The sequence below is a fragment of the Mauremys mutica genome, chromosome 8 (assembly GCF_020497125.1).
Source record: "Mauremys mutica isolate MM-2020 ecotype Southern chromosome 8, ASM2049712v1, whole genome shotgun sequence".
In the NCBI taxonomy this organism is placed as follows: Eukaryota; Metazoa; Chordata; order Testudines; family Geoemydidae; genus Mauremys; species Mauremys mutica.
Genome location: NC_059079.1, coordinates 98882772 through 98901802, shown reverse-complemented (window position 1 = coordinate 98901802; position 19031 = coordinate 98882772). Strand labels below are relative to the sequence as shown.

General features: G+C 41.6%; 1 protein-coding gene across 2 annotated transcripts in view; it reads left to right on the top strand.

The window, feature by feature from the left end:
• Nucleotides 1-4434: 4434 nt before the first annotated feature.
• LOC123375913 (serine/threonine-protein phosphatase 2A catalytic subunit alpha isoform) overlaps nucleotides 4435-19031 on the top strand; it is a 75273-nt gene continuing 60676 nt past the window's right edge. The window contains exons 1-7 of one of the 2 annotated variants that reach the window (XM_045027326.1): nucleotides 4435-5103; nucleotides 5932-6117; nucleotides 8512-8706; nucleotides 9457-9635; nucleotides 10644-10756; nucleotides 12598-12737; nucleotides 16782-16870. In XM_045027326.1, coding sequence (XP_044883261.1) covers nucleotides 5953-6117; nucleotides 8512-8706; nucleotides 9457-9635; nucleotides 10644-10756; nucleotides 12598-12737; nucleotides 16782-16870 — 881 coding nt within the window. In that variant the 5' untranslated portion in view covers nucleotides 4435-5103; nucleotides 5932-5952. The remainder of the gene's footprint in view (nucleotides 5104-5931; nucleotides 6118-8511; nucleotides 8707-9456; nucleotides 9636-10643; nucleotides 10757-12597; nucleotides 12738-16781; nucleotides 16871-19031) is intronic. The other variant, XM_045027328.1, reaches the window with a different exon arrangement.

Sequence of the window (19031 nt, the reverse complement as noted above, 5' to 3'; positions counted from 1 at the left end):
CGGATGAATAACCCACACAAACACGGGGCGCTGGTGGAACTGGAGGTGCTGCCGCCGCCGCACGGCTGGCTTGAAGTGGTTTCCAGGGTTTACTGTTTGGTTCAATGGCTCTCAGAACCCCCTCCCCCCCGCCATTATACAAATTGTGCCGGCAGGACCGCACACAGAGAAATACTGCGGCCCCTACCCTGGGTACATCCTCAGCGGCCTTGGCAAATTCCTGCCTAGCCTCACCATGCCAGGTGGGCAGATGGGCGTGCCAGCTTCGCAGCTCCATAGGGTGAGCAGAGGGGAACGTGGGCTGCAGCTCCCTCCCCCTGCTTTGGGAGTAGCTATTCTGCTTTAAATTCACACCCCATCTTATCCCAAAAGGCCTTTCGTTTCATGTGTAAACCAGACCCCATAGGGGCTGTCAGGCACAGGGCATAGTTAATGCTGCTTCCAGCACAGTCCTCAAGAAGCAGCTGCTATTGAAGCCATGCCTACACTAGCCCCGGTAGTGAAGATGCAGCCTACACTGACAGAAGAGGTTTGTCCATCTGTTTAGAGGTTTTTTCATTTATGTAAGAACACCACCTTCCTGAGTTGGATTGCCAACCCTCCAGGATTGGCCTGGAGTCTCCAGGAATTAAAGATTAATATTTAAGTAAAGATTATGGTATGTGATTAAATCTCCAACCAAAATTGGCAACCCTATCCTTGGACCCCCACAGAAACCCGTTCACAATGAAATGGGCATTCTATGGCAATTAAAGTGTGGAGCAGAGAAGCAGCTACACTGAATCATGGTCCATATTTAAAATTTAGGTTGACATAGCCACATCGCTCAGGGGTGTGAAAAATCCACACTCCTGAATGATGTAGTGGGGGGAGGGATAGCTCAGTGGTTTGAGCATTGGCCTGTTAAACCCAGGGTTGTGAGTTCAATCCTTGAGGGGGCCACTTAGGGATCTGGGGCAAAAATTGGTCCTGCTAGTGAAGGCAGGGGGCTGGACTCAATGACCTTGCAAGGTCCCTTCCAGTTCTAGGAGATTGGTATATCTCCAATTACTACCTTACTACTACTACCTATGCCAACCTAACCTTTAGTAGGGACGTTGACCTAACAACTGTCACTTGTTTCCTTACCTGCTTGCTTTTGCTTCTTGCTACCTATATACTTGAAGAGGAGCATCAGGCCCTTAATTATTTGTAACCCTTAATGCAGTATTTTAAAAACACCTGTGTTAGCTAATAATGGTGTTTTCTTATTACTAGATGAAGCAAATTCTAAACTAAAGCTACTTTGTGTGCTTTATTCGGGGATCCCATTGACCTAGGTACCATGCAAACATATAGAAAGAGATGGTCCCTGCCCCAAAGAGTTTATAATGCAAGCCCCCCTCATCCTGTAAATACTTATTCACATGCTTAATTTTAAGAATGTTTATATTTCCATTGTCACAAGACAATGGAACTGCTCACCTGCAAGTTAGGCATGTGCATACATGTTTGCAGGGTCAGGGCTTAATATAAAGAAACAAAAATCTTATAAAATCTTCCATTGTAATGGAAGACAGAAAGGATCTATTAAGTTAGCTAGTGCTAGTTCGTACTTGTTAATACATAATTGTTTCCTACATCAGTAGGAAATAATTCCCTTTGCCCATGTGCCAAGTGATCTCTCTTTCCTCTTTCAAAATTGCTCCCCTGACTTCCTTCACTTTTATTCTGTTGCTGGTTGTTTCTAATTCTCTTGCACACCTGGCCTTCAAATTGTTTATATTGTGCAAATTAAATTATTAATTCTTCAGGGGAAGGACATTATCCAACATTGTGTTTGTAAAAGCCATGTGCATGTTTGGCCCTATATAGGTAATAGTGAAATAAATAACAATAATAATAATAATGTTAGTTTAACAAAATTAATTGACTTCACTGTTGTTAATATACTGCATACCCTTGCTACTGAGAAGTCTGTGGTGGCAGTGAGGATACAATTCAGATCTCCTGGGCCAAAAGCATAGTTCCATACTCCTTGAAGGAGACCTTCACTACATTAGCGATTGGCAGAGTACAGCCTATGACACATAGCTGAGCAGTTATGATTCCATCCAGTAGAGGGCAGTGGTATCCATCAACACTGGCTAGTTCATTACAATATTGCACAGTGCTTTGTCTTAAATCAGATGTAGTGTGACCATATCATATGAATTAATTTTAACTAATTAAGGGGATATTTTATTTTATCCTGAGATTAAAGATACATTTTCATTAATTTATTTTCTTAGAAAAATAAAAACAAAGATTTGTGCATTTTCTCTTTCAGGCGGTTATATGTAATACTATTATTTAAGTGGATTATTTGGAGGGTTTTTTTTAATCAAATTCATTCCGGGTTGTATTTTAAGTTAAATCACAACTGCAATAGTCAAAGTATGCAGTTAATATGCATGTGAATTTTGGGTTTCTCTTATAATTCTCTTGCTATGGTGCAGAAATTTAATCAAAAGTGGTATATTTTCAGACAATGACATTATTTTTGTTAAAATCTTGAATAGTTCTTAGATTATAAACAAGACATTTTTATAACATCCTCAAACAGAAAATCCTCTTATATGCAGAAATAAAGGATTTCTGCCCTTTAATTAGCCTTAAGAATGTTAGGAAACGGCAATGAAACTGAACTGTTTGTTTACTTTTATATTTGTTATGGTATTTCAAACCCTCAAAAACTTAATTAAAAAATTCAGGCTACTTGGGCCCTGTTCCTGCAATGTCCCTGTGGAGCTTATAGCAGGATCAGAGCCTCCGTGTGATGACCTATAATATAATCTACCACCCCAAGCACTAAAATCAACTAAATGAATAATCAAAGGCATCTGTCATAAACTTATTTTTTTTTCTTTTACAGTAGCACCTAGAGGCCCCAGCTGAGTTTGAGACCCCATTCTGTTAGGTTTTCAATAAACACATAGTGAGGGATTGTCCCTGCTCCAAAAGTTTACAATGTAAGGGACCAGAATGTGACCCATTCTGTACTCTTCTGAAGGGGAATAACTGGATATAAGGATCATGATTAGCAGCTTCGTCATCCGACTAAGTGGGTATTCACCCACGAAAGCTCATGCTCCCAAACGTCTGTTAGTCTATAAGGTGCCACAAGACTCTTTGCAGCTTCTGCAAAGCCACTACTAGTAGTGGGTTTCAGAATTGTAGCCATGTTAGTCTGTATCAGCAAAAACAATGAGGATGTGGATGTATGGATCACCAAGGAATGTATGTTGTACCAGCTATAAGGCTTGTGCTGGATACCTCTCCCCCATCCCCTCCCAGAACCAGAGGGAGACTGGGAGCCAGATTGTGACTGAGTCACCGTTTTGCAGACTGCTTCTGAGGCAGCAAAACAAAGCAATGATTGAGCCCTAAATGGAGCAGGTAAAGGCTGAGAAAAGAAATATAACACACTGCCTCTCAATATATTAACATAACCATAGCTCCGTTATTCTTACCAAGCCCATAGAAGTAGGTATTTTATCACAACCTTAACTCTAACCTTTGGATTTTAAAAGTGCATTTTTGTTATCTTGTTTTCTGTATGTAACCATAAATATAGTAAGAGAGCTTGCTCAGTAGGACAGGTTACTTCACATATGTATAGACACTATAAGAGTTCATAAGGTGTCCAGAGCTGCTGTTTGTTTGTTGTCCCGTAGATTAGCGGGAACAGTGCCTGGAATTGTCTGTCCTCGCGCATGACTGCCCCAGGCTGTGAGCCTGACTGGTGTGTGAACAAATATAACGTTGACGTCACACGCGTCCTTTTGCCAAGGCGAGCAGGGCGTCCGTGCCTGTCCCGTGCGTGGGCAGGGTTTCTGACACGCATGACTGTGCTCCCGCCCACGCTCTGTATTGCTTGTCAGTGACGTGACAGGCCGCTGCGTCGCTGTCGCTCCCCTCCCCCCCCATCATTCCGCCAATCACCGGCAGCCACTCACCTCTCTCTCCCCCCACTAAATCCCACCCCCACCTCTGCTCCAGACCCCACCCCCATTAGCAGCCCCACCTTCGCCCCCTCTGCTGCCCCGGACCCCGCGCTTTGGCGTCACTTCCGGGTGGAACGCGGTGAAGTCACGGAAACACGGCGGCCCGTGGGCGGATCCTGCGAGCGCGGTTGCTGTGGCTGGTGGTTGCTATGGTAACAGGGCCCGTCAGGGAGAGCCGTGCCGAGCGGGGATAGAAGGGCCCAGCATGGAAAGCGGGCTCGAGCAGGTCAGGTTAGCTCAGGGAGGCTGGGGCTTGGAGCTGCCCGGCCCAGGGGGAGAGCCGCGGGGCTGTGGCAGGGAGGCGGTGATCGCGGCTGGGGGAAGGGGCTGGTAGCTAGGCTGGAGGGAAGGGGGGTTGAACTGGATGGGTAGCTAAGGCTGGGGGAAGACTGTGCTGGGTAGGGGCTGGTGGCTGGGCCGGGCAGCAGGGGATGTTGCTGTGGCTGGGGAGCTGGGAGCTGGCGGGAGCCTGGGGGATTGTTGCTTTCGAGCATCAGGAGCAAGGGCTCAAGTGATGAGTTTTTTCCAGTGTCTCTCTAGGATTCTGGGGGCAGCTGTCATCCAGTCAGGGCCCTCCTCAAGTGTGTAATAAACCTGGCAAGGTGCGGAATGTAACTATTCTCTCCCCATGTATAATAACCCTAGTAATTGGGGAGAAGGGAGGGTTTGGACTCTTCCTGAGGAATCATGTGCCCCCCTGTGGGGGAAGTGCAGATACTGCACCAAGAAACTCAATATAAATTCCTAGACAGTTAGATCAGGGTTTCAGGGAGGTTTTGGTTCTCTTTTTCAGGCATTGTGGGTGTGGGCAGTTCAGTTTCAGGTGAGAGATCCATGTGAAAGATTCTGGGCAAAGGGTAGCTACGGTCTGTCTGGATTCTCAAGAAGCACCTGCCATCCATAAAATGATCGAGGTTATTTTTGAAACATTTCCAGATCACAGAGTTTGAGAGTGAATCACAGTATTATTCTGGCTTGTTTTCACCACACCCCAATAAATGTAGTGATTTTGATCTCACTGACTAGTCAGTGAAGGAGCTGTGATTTTCTCATTCTTATGCCCCTTCCTCATTTGTAGGTAAGAGCCAATTTTGTGTATTCATGTAATCAGTGGTACAAACTCTGTAGAGGTCAAGTTATTCTTGTCTTGGTTATTTATTTATTGTAATAGGATTTGAACAACTATCTTATGCACCTATACTGTATGAAAAGAGGATGAACTTTTTAATAATTAAAACCGGTGAATAAATTTATCATGAAATATGGCTAAATTAAAAACTTGTGGAGATATTCAGGAATTCCAAACAGAGATTATAAAGGAGGCCCTGCTCTCTGACCAAAGGAGTTTCCAGTGGACTGATTTTGATCAACACTCTTTGGACTATGATGTTTATTTCACTGTTGGAGTGAACTTTCTGAAATTTGTTAAATTTGACTTTATTTAGGTTGTTCAAAAGTCTTCTTGTTCATTTTTTGGCTTAACATTTTTTAGACTTGTATAATTATATGAATATTATCGCACTAACTTTGCATCTTATATTGTTCATGGTTTCATTGTTTGTTCCTTTCCTTTTAATGAGAGTTAAATACAAGAATTGTTTTAAATGTACTGTTATTTAAGAAGTTTCTAGATATTGACTATTACATCAGTCCTGCAGTTGACCACTTGATTGAACTGGGAATGCACATTTGAGAAAGGGCCTGATCCTGCCGTCCAGTCAGACTATTATTGTTGTTACTGGGATAAATTTCACACATAGAACCAAATGTTTAAAATGTACAATGGAGTTATTGCTGTCTGTAGGAGTAATTCACCTTGCTAATGTTGTCTGCAAATTATAGTTTAAGAAAACTAAAAATCAGTGTATGCACAAAATAATTTTTAACATTTTCTCTTTCTATGAAGAAATAAAAATCAGAGTGGAAGATGGAGATGTACGAGACGCTTGGCAAAGTGGGAGAGGGGAGTTATGGAACAGTAGTGAAGTGCAAACACAAGGAAACAGGACAGATAGTAGCCATTAAGATATTCTATGAGAAACCAGAAAAATCTGTCAACAAAATTGCTATGAGAGAAATAAAGTTTCTAAAGGTTTGCTTCTTTTGCTTTAATCATTTTGTAAATCAGAAGGGAAAGTGCTTAGAAATAAAATTTGCATCATTATTGGCATATACCTGGGCTATTACACATAAAATATACCAAGAAAAGCGTGTTGTTTGACTTGTTTTATTACCAAGCCTTTTAAAAAATAAAGTGAAGATAAAAAGTAAAGTGAAGATAAAACTTGTGGCTATGATTTTAAAAGAAACTTGATAAGTTAAACACTCCATATTTATGAACATATTAACCTTGTCTCTCTAATATTTAAAACAGTAGGGAGCACGGATGTGAATTTTGATGGGCTTTTAATTTGACACAATTTTGCAGACCATTAATCTGCTGTGTAGTCCTATGGACTTCTGAACTGGCACAAAAGTCTGCTGATGTCAGCTTTAGATGCAGGTGACAGGGATAAATTTGTAATTTCTTTACCCCTTGTCCCCCAAAATTGTGTCTCAGTCTATTGCGATACATGGCAGCTTTGCTGAAGGTTCTCAACTGTAAGAGAAATATAAAACACATTAACCTCTTTCTACCAATCTACATATATATTTGACTTATAAAATTAAAACATTCCCCATTTTTAATATTGGGTTGGGAGTCACAGAGTCCCATGCTTGAGTCTGTCACCGATTTACCATTTGACTTCAGATAACTCATGTGCATTCTGTTTGGGATTAGATCCTCAGCTGCATCAGGAAACTGGGTAGGAAGAGCAAAAGTGGCTGCAAAGCCAGTTTTGGTGACTTTCCAATCTAAACTCCAGGTTTGCAGCTTTGAGTGGTGCCTGGATCCAGCAGCCCTCGGGAGGCCACTTTGGGAGCTGCACATCACCAGAATACAGCAGTACCAAGACACCACATTCCCCAGGCCCTTTCTCCAGTACATTTCCTACAGCCTACACCATCACCACAGGGGTGTGATGTAGTCGTCATCCCAGTTCTGTGCCACCTAGGAACAGAGGAGGAATCTCTGGCTATTCCTTCCCAGAGATTCCCCAGCATCATTTTGTGGCAGTGAAAGGGTTTCCTACTCCCATATCTACCCTCGAATGCAGTGGATTCATATGAGGTCAAAGCAGTGCATGTGGAGGATCCTGCAAGAAAGTTAATGCAGACATAATGTATTATGTTTTCTTGTTAAACACATTAGAGATGGTTCGGGGCAGATTCCTGTTTGACCTGGCTTGCCCTCTTCTCTCTCAGCCAACCTAGTGTTTGCAAATTCAAAGCCTAAGATTTAAATTCATGTTTTATAGTTGAATGACTGGGACATAAAGTCTGACTCTCAGCACCAACCCCACTCATTGCCCTCCCAGGACATTTATTTTTTAATTTGATCCTTATCAACTTTTAATTAAGACTTGGCCAAAGTACAAAAAAACAGATTCTATGCTAAGGGCCTGATCCTCCAACTAGTATAGAAGTCAAGGGGAATAAAGGCTCTAGCTCTAAATCTAGATGAATTTCCATGTGCCTTAGTAGTAGTAATCTGAATGGATGCCTCTGTAACTGAGAATGTAACCCAAAATTATTCAAAATGGTTATAATTAAAAAGCTGAGACACATCATCTTTGTAGTCCATTAATAAACACCTTAATAAAACTTTAAAAATACTAAAACTAGAATATAAATCAAAATAAAATATGGAGCTTAATGTGAAATGGTGCACATTTTTAACAATACCAGTTTGACATGAGGCTTTGCATCTTTAATTGATCAATGCAAATAAAGTGCATGTACAGGAGTTTTTCTCACCTTCTCTCAGTCAACCATTTCAGTTATGTTATTCCTGGCTTACCCCCCTGTAACTGACAGCAGTTTTGGGTTCACCGTTAGTGAGCTCTGACAAAGGGGGGGGAAGTTCTAGTTTTTGTACCACAGAAGAAGCTGATTTTCTGGGGACTTGAAAGTCTGTACAGCATGGATTTTTTTTATTTTTAATTAGGTCCAGCGGTATCAACAAAGTTATAGCAACTCACTAGAGTATATTAGCAAAAACAACGAGGAGTCCTTGTGGGACCTTAGAGACTAACAAATTTATTTGGGCATAAGCTTTTGTGAGTTAAAACCCACTTCATCAGATGCATGGAGTGAAAAATACAGTAAGCAGTATAAATATTACAGCACATGAAAAGATGGGAGTTGCCTTACCAAGTGCGGGGTCAGATTCAGCTTCATTTTGGCAAAATAGCTGAATAGCAGTGGTTTAAATATTGGGGGAAGGCTGGAGTAGAGAGAATAAGAATTTCTGAATATTTACAAAATGATGTGAATCTTTCATGTCTGCTCTTGCAAGTATGTCTTGGTCAAGGAGAAAAACTATCCTAATAGAAATAAATACTGAAAAGCTACAGTAGAATGTTTTATTTCCTCTCGCCAACAGCAATTTCGTCATGAAAACCTGGTCAACCTGATCGAAGTATTTAGACAGAAAAAAAAAATTCATTTGGTGTTTGAATTTATTGATCATACAGTTTTAGATGAGCTACAACATTACTGTCACGGACTGGATAATAAAAGACTTAGAAGATACCTCTTTCAGATCCTTAGAGCAATTGAGTATCTCCACAGCAACAATGTAAGTACTTTATAGAAGCTAAGGCTAAAACAAAGTGGTGTTTTTTTTCCATTTTCTGATTTTACATAGTGTTTCGTCTCCCAGAGTTTGAAAATGTTCCCTATTAAAATGTGATAGTTTCATAATAATAGCCTAAATGCCTCCAACTGAATTTTGATTTTTAGAACTGAAACACGTGTGCAGTAAAAGATGAAATACGTTAAAGGGTTATCCATTAAAAGGTTAGGTACTGTTATTCTCAGGCGTGGGCTGTGTCCACACTGTTTGGGTCCAGATCTAAACTTTGGTTCTGAGATGTTTGGAGCATGGGTTATGGTTCTTGACCATTTCTGATTATTATAGCTTTCTTATTAACCTACTGCACCATTGTATCCCCCAGTTTCAGATTTTCAGGGCAGTTTGCTTACAGCACATAGCTCTTCGCCCCCCAGCGCTCTCTGTCTTTTTGTAGTTTATTCCCTTGTTTCCAGGGTGCCTATTTTTTCTGTTTCTTCATTTTGTGGAGTGCACTGTTACTTCTCTTTCTCTCCTCACTCCATACACATTAGGCTGTTGCCATGTGTAGCAGTAGCAGCCTATGGTCTTCACCCTCTGCAGACAATTTTGAGAATTTTGGACACTGTACTGCTTATTGTGATCCTAAAGTGGCAAAATTTATGTGTTTGTTTCAGTCCATGCTCTTTGAGAGTAATTTTTTTGCAGAATTCCTTTTATTATTAAGATAGATTCGACTTTCTTTCTTTTGTCCAGGTCATACATCGTGATATCAAACCTGAGAATATCTTAGTATCACAGACGGGAATTACTAAACTATGTGATTTTGGTTTTGCTCGGACATTAGCTGCCCCTGGTGATGTTTATACAGATTATGTAGCCACACGATGGTACAGGGCTCCAGAACTGGTATTAAAAGACACCACATATGGGAAGTATGTATTTTTGTTTACATCCTTATTATTAAACTGGCATGGAGCAGCATTGTTAGAACTTACACTTTTTAGAGCAATATAGTACTGTTGACAAAAAGCCAGAAATTAATTTGCTTGTAGGTGAAACAATTTTCTTTAAAAATCATGTTAAACCAACTAAAGGATTTAAAATCACTTTGACAAATCAAATCTCTAGTGCCTGGACATAGTAGAGGAACATTTGATGCGCTCTGTCACATATTTTAAAGAGCGGCTCTTATTTTGCTAGAGGAAAGTAAAATAATAACAAAATTCATTCCCAATACCCAACAAAATGTTCACATATATGGGGTCACATACATGCATTTAAGGCTTGATCTTGAGCCAATTGAAGTCAATGGCAATGCTTTTACTGACTTGAGTGGTACACAGTCTACCATTAAATAGAATACTCTAATTTTATAGACCATGGAGATTCTCAATATTTGTTATATAGTTCCTATACAGATGGTAATCCTTAAAGTGTTACAACACCAAAAACATCATAATCTTTAATCAGATTAGGGCTATTGTCTGAGTCTCAAAAAAAGGATTAAGAGAAATGTCATGAAACAAAAATATTTGGCAATTTCATATGAACATGCTAATTAAAGTTCTGCTGTTAAGTATGACTTTTGGAGAATAATGTGCCAAATTCACTCATAATATATGCTAATGCTACTACACACATTTAAGGACTGTCTTTGTAGATAGTTGTTTTGTAGCTATATTAATTATAAATCTTAATATATAATTCCACAATCTAAAAGAATTTCACAGCTAAATGCCGCAATATTATTTTGTAATTAATTGTGAAGATATTTTAAAGTGTGATTAATTATGCTTTATCCTTTTATATTGTCAAATATTCTGTTATTTTAGAGATTTTAACTTTTAAAAAAATTCTTTTAAAATATCAGCTCTCTTTAAATATGTTTTATCTTAGCATCAGCATTATTGTTGAGCACTTTGTTCATTTCCTGATCTTAGACCTGTGGACATCTGGGCTTTAGGTTGTATGATCATTGAGATGGCCACTGGAAATCCTTATCTACCCAGCAGCTCTGACCTAGACCTACTCCATAAAATTGTGACAAAAGTAGGTGAGTATTGCTGATGTGTAATGCAGACAATATTTAAGAAATACATTGCCATGTTTTATCAATTGGATTGCTGTGCTATAGAATCATAGAAATGTAGAGTGGAAGGGACCTTGAGAAGTCATCAACTCCAGCCCCCTGCACTGAGACAGGAACAAGTAAACCTCCTAGACCATCCCTGACAGGTGTTTTTACAGCCTGTTCTTAAAAACCTCCAGTGATGGGATTTCCACAACCTCCCTTGGAATCCTATTCCGGAGCTTAACTACCCTTATAATTAGAAAGTTTTCCCTAATATCTAACCCAAATCTCCCTTGCTGCAGATTAAGCATATTACTTGGCTTCAGTGGACATGGATTACAATTGATCCCTGGCTTCTTTATAAGAGCCTTTAATATATTTGAAGACTGTTTTCAGTTCCCTCCTCTGTATTCTTTTCTCAAGATTAAACATACCCACTTTTTAAAAACCCATCCTCACAAGTCAGGTTCTCTAGACCTTTTATAATTTTTTTTGCTGTCCTCTGGACTCTCTCCAATTTGTCCAGATCTTTCTTAAAGTGTGGCACCAAGAAATGACACTGTACTCCAGTTGAGGCCTCAGCAGTGCCAAGTAGAGCAGGACAGTTACCTCCCAGGTGTCTTACATACAACACTTCTGTTAATACACCACAGAATGATATTAGTCTTTTTAGCAACTGCATCACATTGGTGATTCATATTGAAATTGTGATCCACTGTAACTCCCAGATTCTTTTCGGCAGTACTACCACCTAGCCAGTTATTCCCCAATCCCCATTTTGTAGTTGTGTATTTGATTTTACCTTCTTAAGTGAAATACTTTGCACTTATCTTTATTGAATTTCATCTTGTTGAATTCAGACCAATTCTCTAATTTTTCAAGGTTGTTTTGAATTCTAACCCTGTCCTCCAAAGTGCTTGCCACCCCTCCCAACTTGGTGTCATCTACAAATTTTATAAGCATACTCTCCACTACATTATCCAAATCATTAATGAAAATACTGAATAGTACTGGCCCCAGGACTGGCCCCTGCAGGACCCCAGTAGATACACCCACCCGGTTGGAAAGCAAACCATTCATAACTACTCTTTGAGTACAGTATCAGAGGGTAGCTGTGCTAGTCTGGAGCTGTAAAATGTACAAAGAGTCCTGTGGCACCTTATAGACTAACAGAAGTATTGGAGCATAAGCTTTCGTGGGTCTGACGAAGTGGGTATTCACCCACGAAAGCTTATACTCCAATACTTCTGTTAGCCTATAAGGTGCCACAGGACTCTTTGTCGCTCTTTGAGTACAGTATTTTTTTTCTTTTGCACTGAGCTTTAGACTTGCAGCAACATAAGTCCTGTTTATTTAACAATATGAAACTGTAGGAAGGAGAATTCTAATTGTAAAGATGAGTGAAGATAATTTCATAGTCAATATCCTTATTCATGCTGCTGTAGTATTTTGTTCTGATTACATGAACTGCAAAGATGGGGGTAAAGCCTCACCATCTGCAGGGTTATACATGTATAACTACTTTGTGCATCAAACTGCAAATATAATCTATAGTGCAGAACAAGTCTTTACTGGAGGGATCTGATTTTTATGTAGCTTTCCTCTTTGGAAGGGGAAGTATAGAGGGAAATATAGCAATCTAACGTTGCTGAATATTTTTCAGCTTTATTTTGAAGCCTAAAGGCATTTTTGCTGAGAGATTTTTAATTAATCTTAGCCATCTTCATGAATAATAGAATAAGAGTACCGTGTATATACTTAATTATATGTATTTGATTTATTGGCTGCTCACAGTGAATTTTGAAAACTATATTTTCTTTCAGGGAATTTGACACCTCATCTTCAGAGTATTTTTATAAGGAGTCCAGTTTTTTCAGGGGTGGTCCTTCCGGAAGTCCAGCACCCTAAAAATGCAAGGAAAAAGTATCCCAAGCTCTGTGCATTACTGGCAGATATTGTTCATGTATGTTAGAAGAGGTCTGAGTATCATGCTTGCTGATGATGATGATTTGTAGCTGTGCCTAATGTATAATATCATGTTGTGACCAGGGTCCCAGTGGGGGCCAGCTGAGGTTACCTGATTAGGGTGAACTGGAAAGAATGGGTCAGACAAAGCCCAAAGCTGGTGGATAATTAAATACTTAGATTTACCAAGCCAACTCTAAACAGCTTCTGTTATACCTTACTGGTTACTCAGAAGTCCAAGCAACACAGTTCCCTTGAAGTAACCCTGCCTCAGGCCTCCATCCAGGTACCCAAGTCAAATATGATGAAGATTTCTGAAAATCTTATTTTATCATATAAAAGAAAAGGTTCTACCAATCCCAAAGGATCAGCCACATTACCTCCCAGATTACTGAATATTCCAGATCTTACCCAAATACATGCTTATAGCCAGTTCTTATTAACTAAACTAAAATTTAGTAAAAAGGAAAAGAGAGAAAGTATGGTTAAAAGATCAGTATACATACAGACATGAGTTCAGTTCTTGAGGTTCAGATACATAGCAGAGATGATGAACTTTGTAGTTGCAAAGAGTTCTTTCAGAAATAGTTCATAGGTTATAGTCTCATGTTTATATTTCAAGGTGATCCAGTCAGAACTGAGATTGGATCTCAGTCCTTATGGCTTAGGCATCCCCTGCATGAAACCTCAAGCAGATCTGAGATAAACAGGATGAGGGCCGAACGGTCTTTTATACAGTTTTCTAGCCTCGACTTGACCATACAGTCCCGGATAAACAATAGGCTTTTGCTGTAACCTTCTGCTTTCTAAACATCACCAGTAATTCATTACACACATTAACTAAGGACAATTTATTCATTAGGTAGTCTATCATAAACTTCAAAGAGACATATAGACAATGACATTACTTCACCCAAGATTCATCTAAATCAGGGGTCTCAAACTCAATTTACCTTAGGGCCAGTGCCAGTCCTCAAAACCTATCAGTGGGCCAATAATGTCACTGAAGATGGTGTTCAGAAAAGAAAACATTTATATTGCATTTTTTATTTCAAATTTCTTAGAAATAATAAAACTGTCATATGACTTTAGACAATTCTTCGCCTGCCAGAGAGTTTTTAGTGCTTGCCAGACACCTGGCAACGCTTCAGTTCTATCAATTTGTTGATGTTTGGCCTCAGTGACTGAACAGTTGAAACCTTCAGGATTGCAGCAAGGTGTGCATCAGGTAGTTGTGTTCAGTATTTTGACTTACTTTTTTCCACAATGAATATAAACAACCCTGCCTCCATGGCAGATTCTGCCTGGCAACTAATGATGCTGCCTCCCTGACTGACTCTGCCCAGTGACTAGTGATAATAGCTCTGTCCCTCTTCCCCAGCCAATGGGAGCTATGCGGGGGGGTGCCTGCAGCAGACATGTGGCCTGTATGCCTCTCTCCTCCAGGGGCTGCAGTGGGGAGGTTCTCGGGCTGCAGATGGCCCGCGGGCCGGGAATCTGAGACCCCTGATCTAAATGTTAATATTCCCTTTTGATCTCTGAATTAGTAGCTATAGGGACAGACAGGAACTGTCTGTTTACATGGGTAGCATCTAAGATACACACAATTAGTATCACTTCTAACTTCTAACAATATAGGTTTGCATTTCAAAGTTTTAGCCTATTAGCCATAGAATGGCCCTAATTACCATTTCTAACATGTCTTTAAAGGTCAGCTTTGGGTTAGTTAGTCTGCAAGCTGTTTAAACCTTTCTGTCCATGAGTTATATTTTGTATAAGATTTGTTGCAATTATATAACAGTGGTAGCAATAATGATTTGCATGGTTATATTTTAATTAGACAATGTCACACATGTACAAGCCAAAGTTCCTCTAGCAAACCCTTAACGACCCAATCCATCCACGTTGGTCTGTTTAGAGCTGGCACTGAAAGTCAATGGGACTTATGCTCCTAAGTCATTTAGGTGATTTTTGAAAATTCTACCCAATGCTATACATATATGTACTGTTTAATTACTATATTCATTACTGTACAATTACAGAGAGTAATAGTGGAAAAAATGAATGCATTTTGTTGGAATACAGCAGTTCTTTCTTTATACTGCTGATTTCAAGAAAATGAAGAATCTCATTCATTCAGTGAAAGGACCATAAACCAAGTTTTCTTTAAGTGGATGAATTATAGCACTCGCAAAATGAATGATTACACAGACTAAAGTGGGCATAGTGTTGCAGGATTATTCCATTCTTCTCTGCCTAGTTCTGTTGCATTGTACACATCCCTCACAATTTCAGTAGGTAATCTATTGAGAAGAAATTGCCAATAGTGCTACTTGTGGTGGTTTTGTGATACTGATATATTTTCCGAAGGGAATAGGTTGTGACCACCAAGCTCATTTCATTTGTGATCAAAGGCAACATTGAATACAAGCCTCGGGGGGGGGGGGGGGAAGAGTATAGTTTATATATTGCATCACTTCGGCTCAGCAAAGCTTTTTTTTTTTTTTTTTTAAAATTTAATCTACAAAACTTGAGAGAGCAAACAGGTGAATTTTTAGTGGATTTCTTTTAGTTCTCGGTGTGTCTTTACAGAGGCAGTATATAAGAATATTGTTGAACAGACCCATCTCAGAACTACTCATCCTTATAATTTAGTTAGTTGGGGATGCAGGATATTCTCCATTAGTTAGGACCCATTTTCTAAGTTGGTCACTCCAAAAAATGGAGTTACAGATGTGAGACATAGAAAGGCTGTGGTAATAGAAATGTAGACAGAAGGATCTCTGACAACGATGTGAACTGTTTGGTGACTTCTCTACTGGGTACAAATGTGTTAATCTCCCAAGACATCTAGAGACAACATCTAGTAAGTGGTGAGGATTGTGGTCATGGTAGGGACATTTAGATTACTAGGAGAAAGATCTAGATTGATGGCCTTATGGTAGTTTTTTCTGAAATGCTTCCCACTCCGTGCTTGGGCAGCAAGACAGAAGAAGCTTCAGACTCTCAGTGCATAGATGAAAATAAGGTGTAAAGGAGAGGGATTTACATTTACTGGGCACCTAGGACCTCTGAGGAAGGAGGAACCGATATAGAAATAATGGGCTTCACCATAACCAAAGTGCAGGCAAAGGAAGCTACCACACTTTTGGTATATTATTTAAATGAGGACCTGGGAGAAAACTAACAGGTGCTGAGAACTCTGATTGGACAAAGACATCTGGAAGACATGGATGTCAGTAATACAAAGATAACTCTGCATCCCGTAAAGGATAGAACATAAATTATAGATAGAGTAGAGGAAGGTCATGTTGAGACTAGTTAGGTAAATTCCAGAATAGCAACAAGGTGTCAGAATAAGGAGTTAAATGAACATAGGCACACAACCAAAAATAAAAATGGAGGGGTCAGATGCTTGGCCACTTAGTCTTCTTTGATAGTGCAAAGTGGGAAAGCTGCCCTAAAGAGAAAGCGGAGGAGCCCTCTGGAGGGAGAGAATCCCTGGTTGGCGTCAAGTTGCCAGAACCTGCTCTATGTCACTCCCTTATCCAGCCCTCTATGTAGGGGGCAGGAGGAATATGCTGTGGAAATCCTTAGACAGTAGAGCAGTCCATAGGGGACCATTCCAGCCAGTATAACTTAGAATAGCCCTCGGGCTAGCCTGAGGATCAGGAGGGCATAATGATGGCTTAGAGCCATCTTCCAACCAACTGACACTGAACAGAGTTTGGCTACAGCTAGAGATCTGTTCCTAGAAATATCTGCACCAACGTAAAAAGCTTTACAGTGAAAATAAATAAACTAGATTGTGTAGCAACAGAAGAGGACCTAGACATAATAGGCATTACTGAAACATGGTGCAATGACAAAAAAAATCAATGAAATAATGTTATACAGGGCTTTCAGATGTACAGGAAGGACAGATTAGAGCGTAGAGGCAGTGAGCAGTGTTATACCTGAGAGATATAATACACAACATTCCTTACATTAAGCGGTATGTATTAAAAATTCCTTCTAAAATAACCTCTCTAATATTTTACAGGCTTGTTTACAAATGGATCCCACTGATAGGATCTCATCTACAGATCTGCTGCAGCATGACTATTTTACTAGAGATGGATTTATTGAAAAGTAAGTATTTTGTTGGCCAGTGTAAGCTGGTGGTCGGGGCTCAACCCTCCAGCTGGCGGGAGGGAAGCCACACCGACTCGCTCCTTGTCCCCTCTAACTGGTGGGCGGCAAGACGTCAGGGTTAGCACCGTCTCAAGAGTCAGGCCCTCTGGGTCAGGGGGCTGAACAACAATAAGTCTCATGAAGGCTCACAGGTTCAGACCCTCAGGCAGGGGCTGAACACAAGGCACACAGTTAATTGGTGTAAGCCCAGGCCCTCAGTCAGGGCGGGGCAACAGCAGTTCAATATAGGCCCCGGCCCTCTGGAGCAGGGGGCTGGGCAACAGCAGTTCAATAGAAGCCCAGGCCCTCTGGAGCAGGGGGCTGGGCAACAGCAGTCCAATAGAAGCCCAGGCCCTCTGGAGCAGGGGGCTGGGCAACAGCAGTCCAATAGAAGCCCCGGCCCTCTGAAGCAGGGGGCTGGGCAACAGCAGTCCAATAGAAGCCCCGGCCCTCTGGAGCAGGGGGCTGGGCAACAGCAGTTCAATAGAAGCCCCGGCCCTCTGGAGCAGGGGGCTGGGCAACAGCAGTTCAGTTTAAGGCTCAGGTCCTTGCCTCAGGAGCTGAGCAACGACAAAGTCAGTAAGCCCAGACCCTTTGGTCAGGGCGGGACAACCACCATAGTCCCCAGGGCTCAGGTCCTGGTGTCAGGAGCTGAGCAATGACAACAACTCAGGTTAGTGCAGGCGTCTCGGTCTGCGCTGGGGTGAGGGGGAGACTGCCACCCGTGAGTGGGGTGGCAGGGGGGACACAGGCCCACCCACTCCACTGTGTCCCAGCCCGGGGCCCTGGCAGCGGCTAGCACTGCCGCTGGTCAGTGGGGTCCTGACCGCAACACACCGACATGGGCACCTCGGTGCCTATAGCCTGACAGGGGTCGGCTATCCCCGGGCTACATTCCATATCCCCCTCTATGGGTACCTGCTCCTCGGTCACCATGGGTTCGGGCCAGTCCACCGGCATGGGGTCTGCAGGACCAGGGCTTGGGGGCAAGTCAGGCAACTCCTGCTGGCAGTCCGGCCAGGCTGGCTCCAGTGGTTCCTCCGGATAACAGCAGGGCGGAAGCGGCGGCGGCGGCACCTCCTCGTACTGGGCGCGGGGAAGTCCTATCGGCGGCTCCGGGTTCCGATCCCGGGGAAGTTCCGCGGGTTCCTCGTCGTACCGGGCGTGGGGCAATGGGGGCCAGTCCTGATCGCCGCCTCGGGTCCTGGAGGGTTCCCAGTCTGGAGCTCCCGCCGGCACATCTGCTCGCGGCGGTGGCTGGCTCCTGACTGAGCTTTGGCGTCCTCCTTTTCTACTTCCTGTCCCGCCCCTTGACTTCCGGGGGGCGGGAACAGGAAGTGGTGACTCAGCCCACTCGGGCATCTGGGAGGGAGCGCCCTCTGCTGGGCAGGAGGGGAGCCACACCGACTCGCTACAGCCAATAAAACATAAAAAGCCCTAGTTTCAGATTATTATAATTTATATGATTTTTGTACATGGTACACAAATATACAAGGGTAATAATTTAGAACAAGTGTATTTTTGTGAAGCTATAGGAACATTCAGTGACTGACTGTTTTATCCCTAGGATCTAAAAGAATTCACCATCCTTCTAGGTAACAAATCATGATGAAAGTTTTGCTTCATTAAGTACTTGTGCCAGCTCTGCCCAGTTGGTCGGTCTAGGGTAGTTGAGGACATAATTACAGCTGTTCTGCCTGCCAACAGTAAACCAGAGATGGGAATAAGAATATGGCAGTGTCCCCAAAATTGAACATGAGGTTTTTAGGAAAACTGTTCTATAAGATAAACTGAGAAATCTTAGCTATTATGTCCTCCCAAAAGGCTTTAATACAGGGCTTTAATTTAATTTCACAAATTATGATCATGTCCCTACCACACCGGGCTGGATCCTCAGATGTTGTAAGTCATCATGATTGTGTTGACTTTAATGGTGCTATGATGACTTACACCAGCTGGAGGATCCAGCCCTTTGTCTGTCATAAAGGTATCTCTGCTCATTTTGTATAGATATCAGAAAGTGAATTTTAACCCCTGTCTGACATATAATTGAATATTCCTGAGCCTTTATATAACATGAAACAAGGGGCATTTTACTTCTTTGTAATTTTTATTTGCT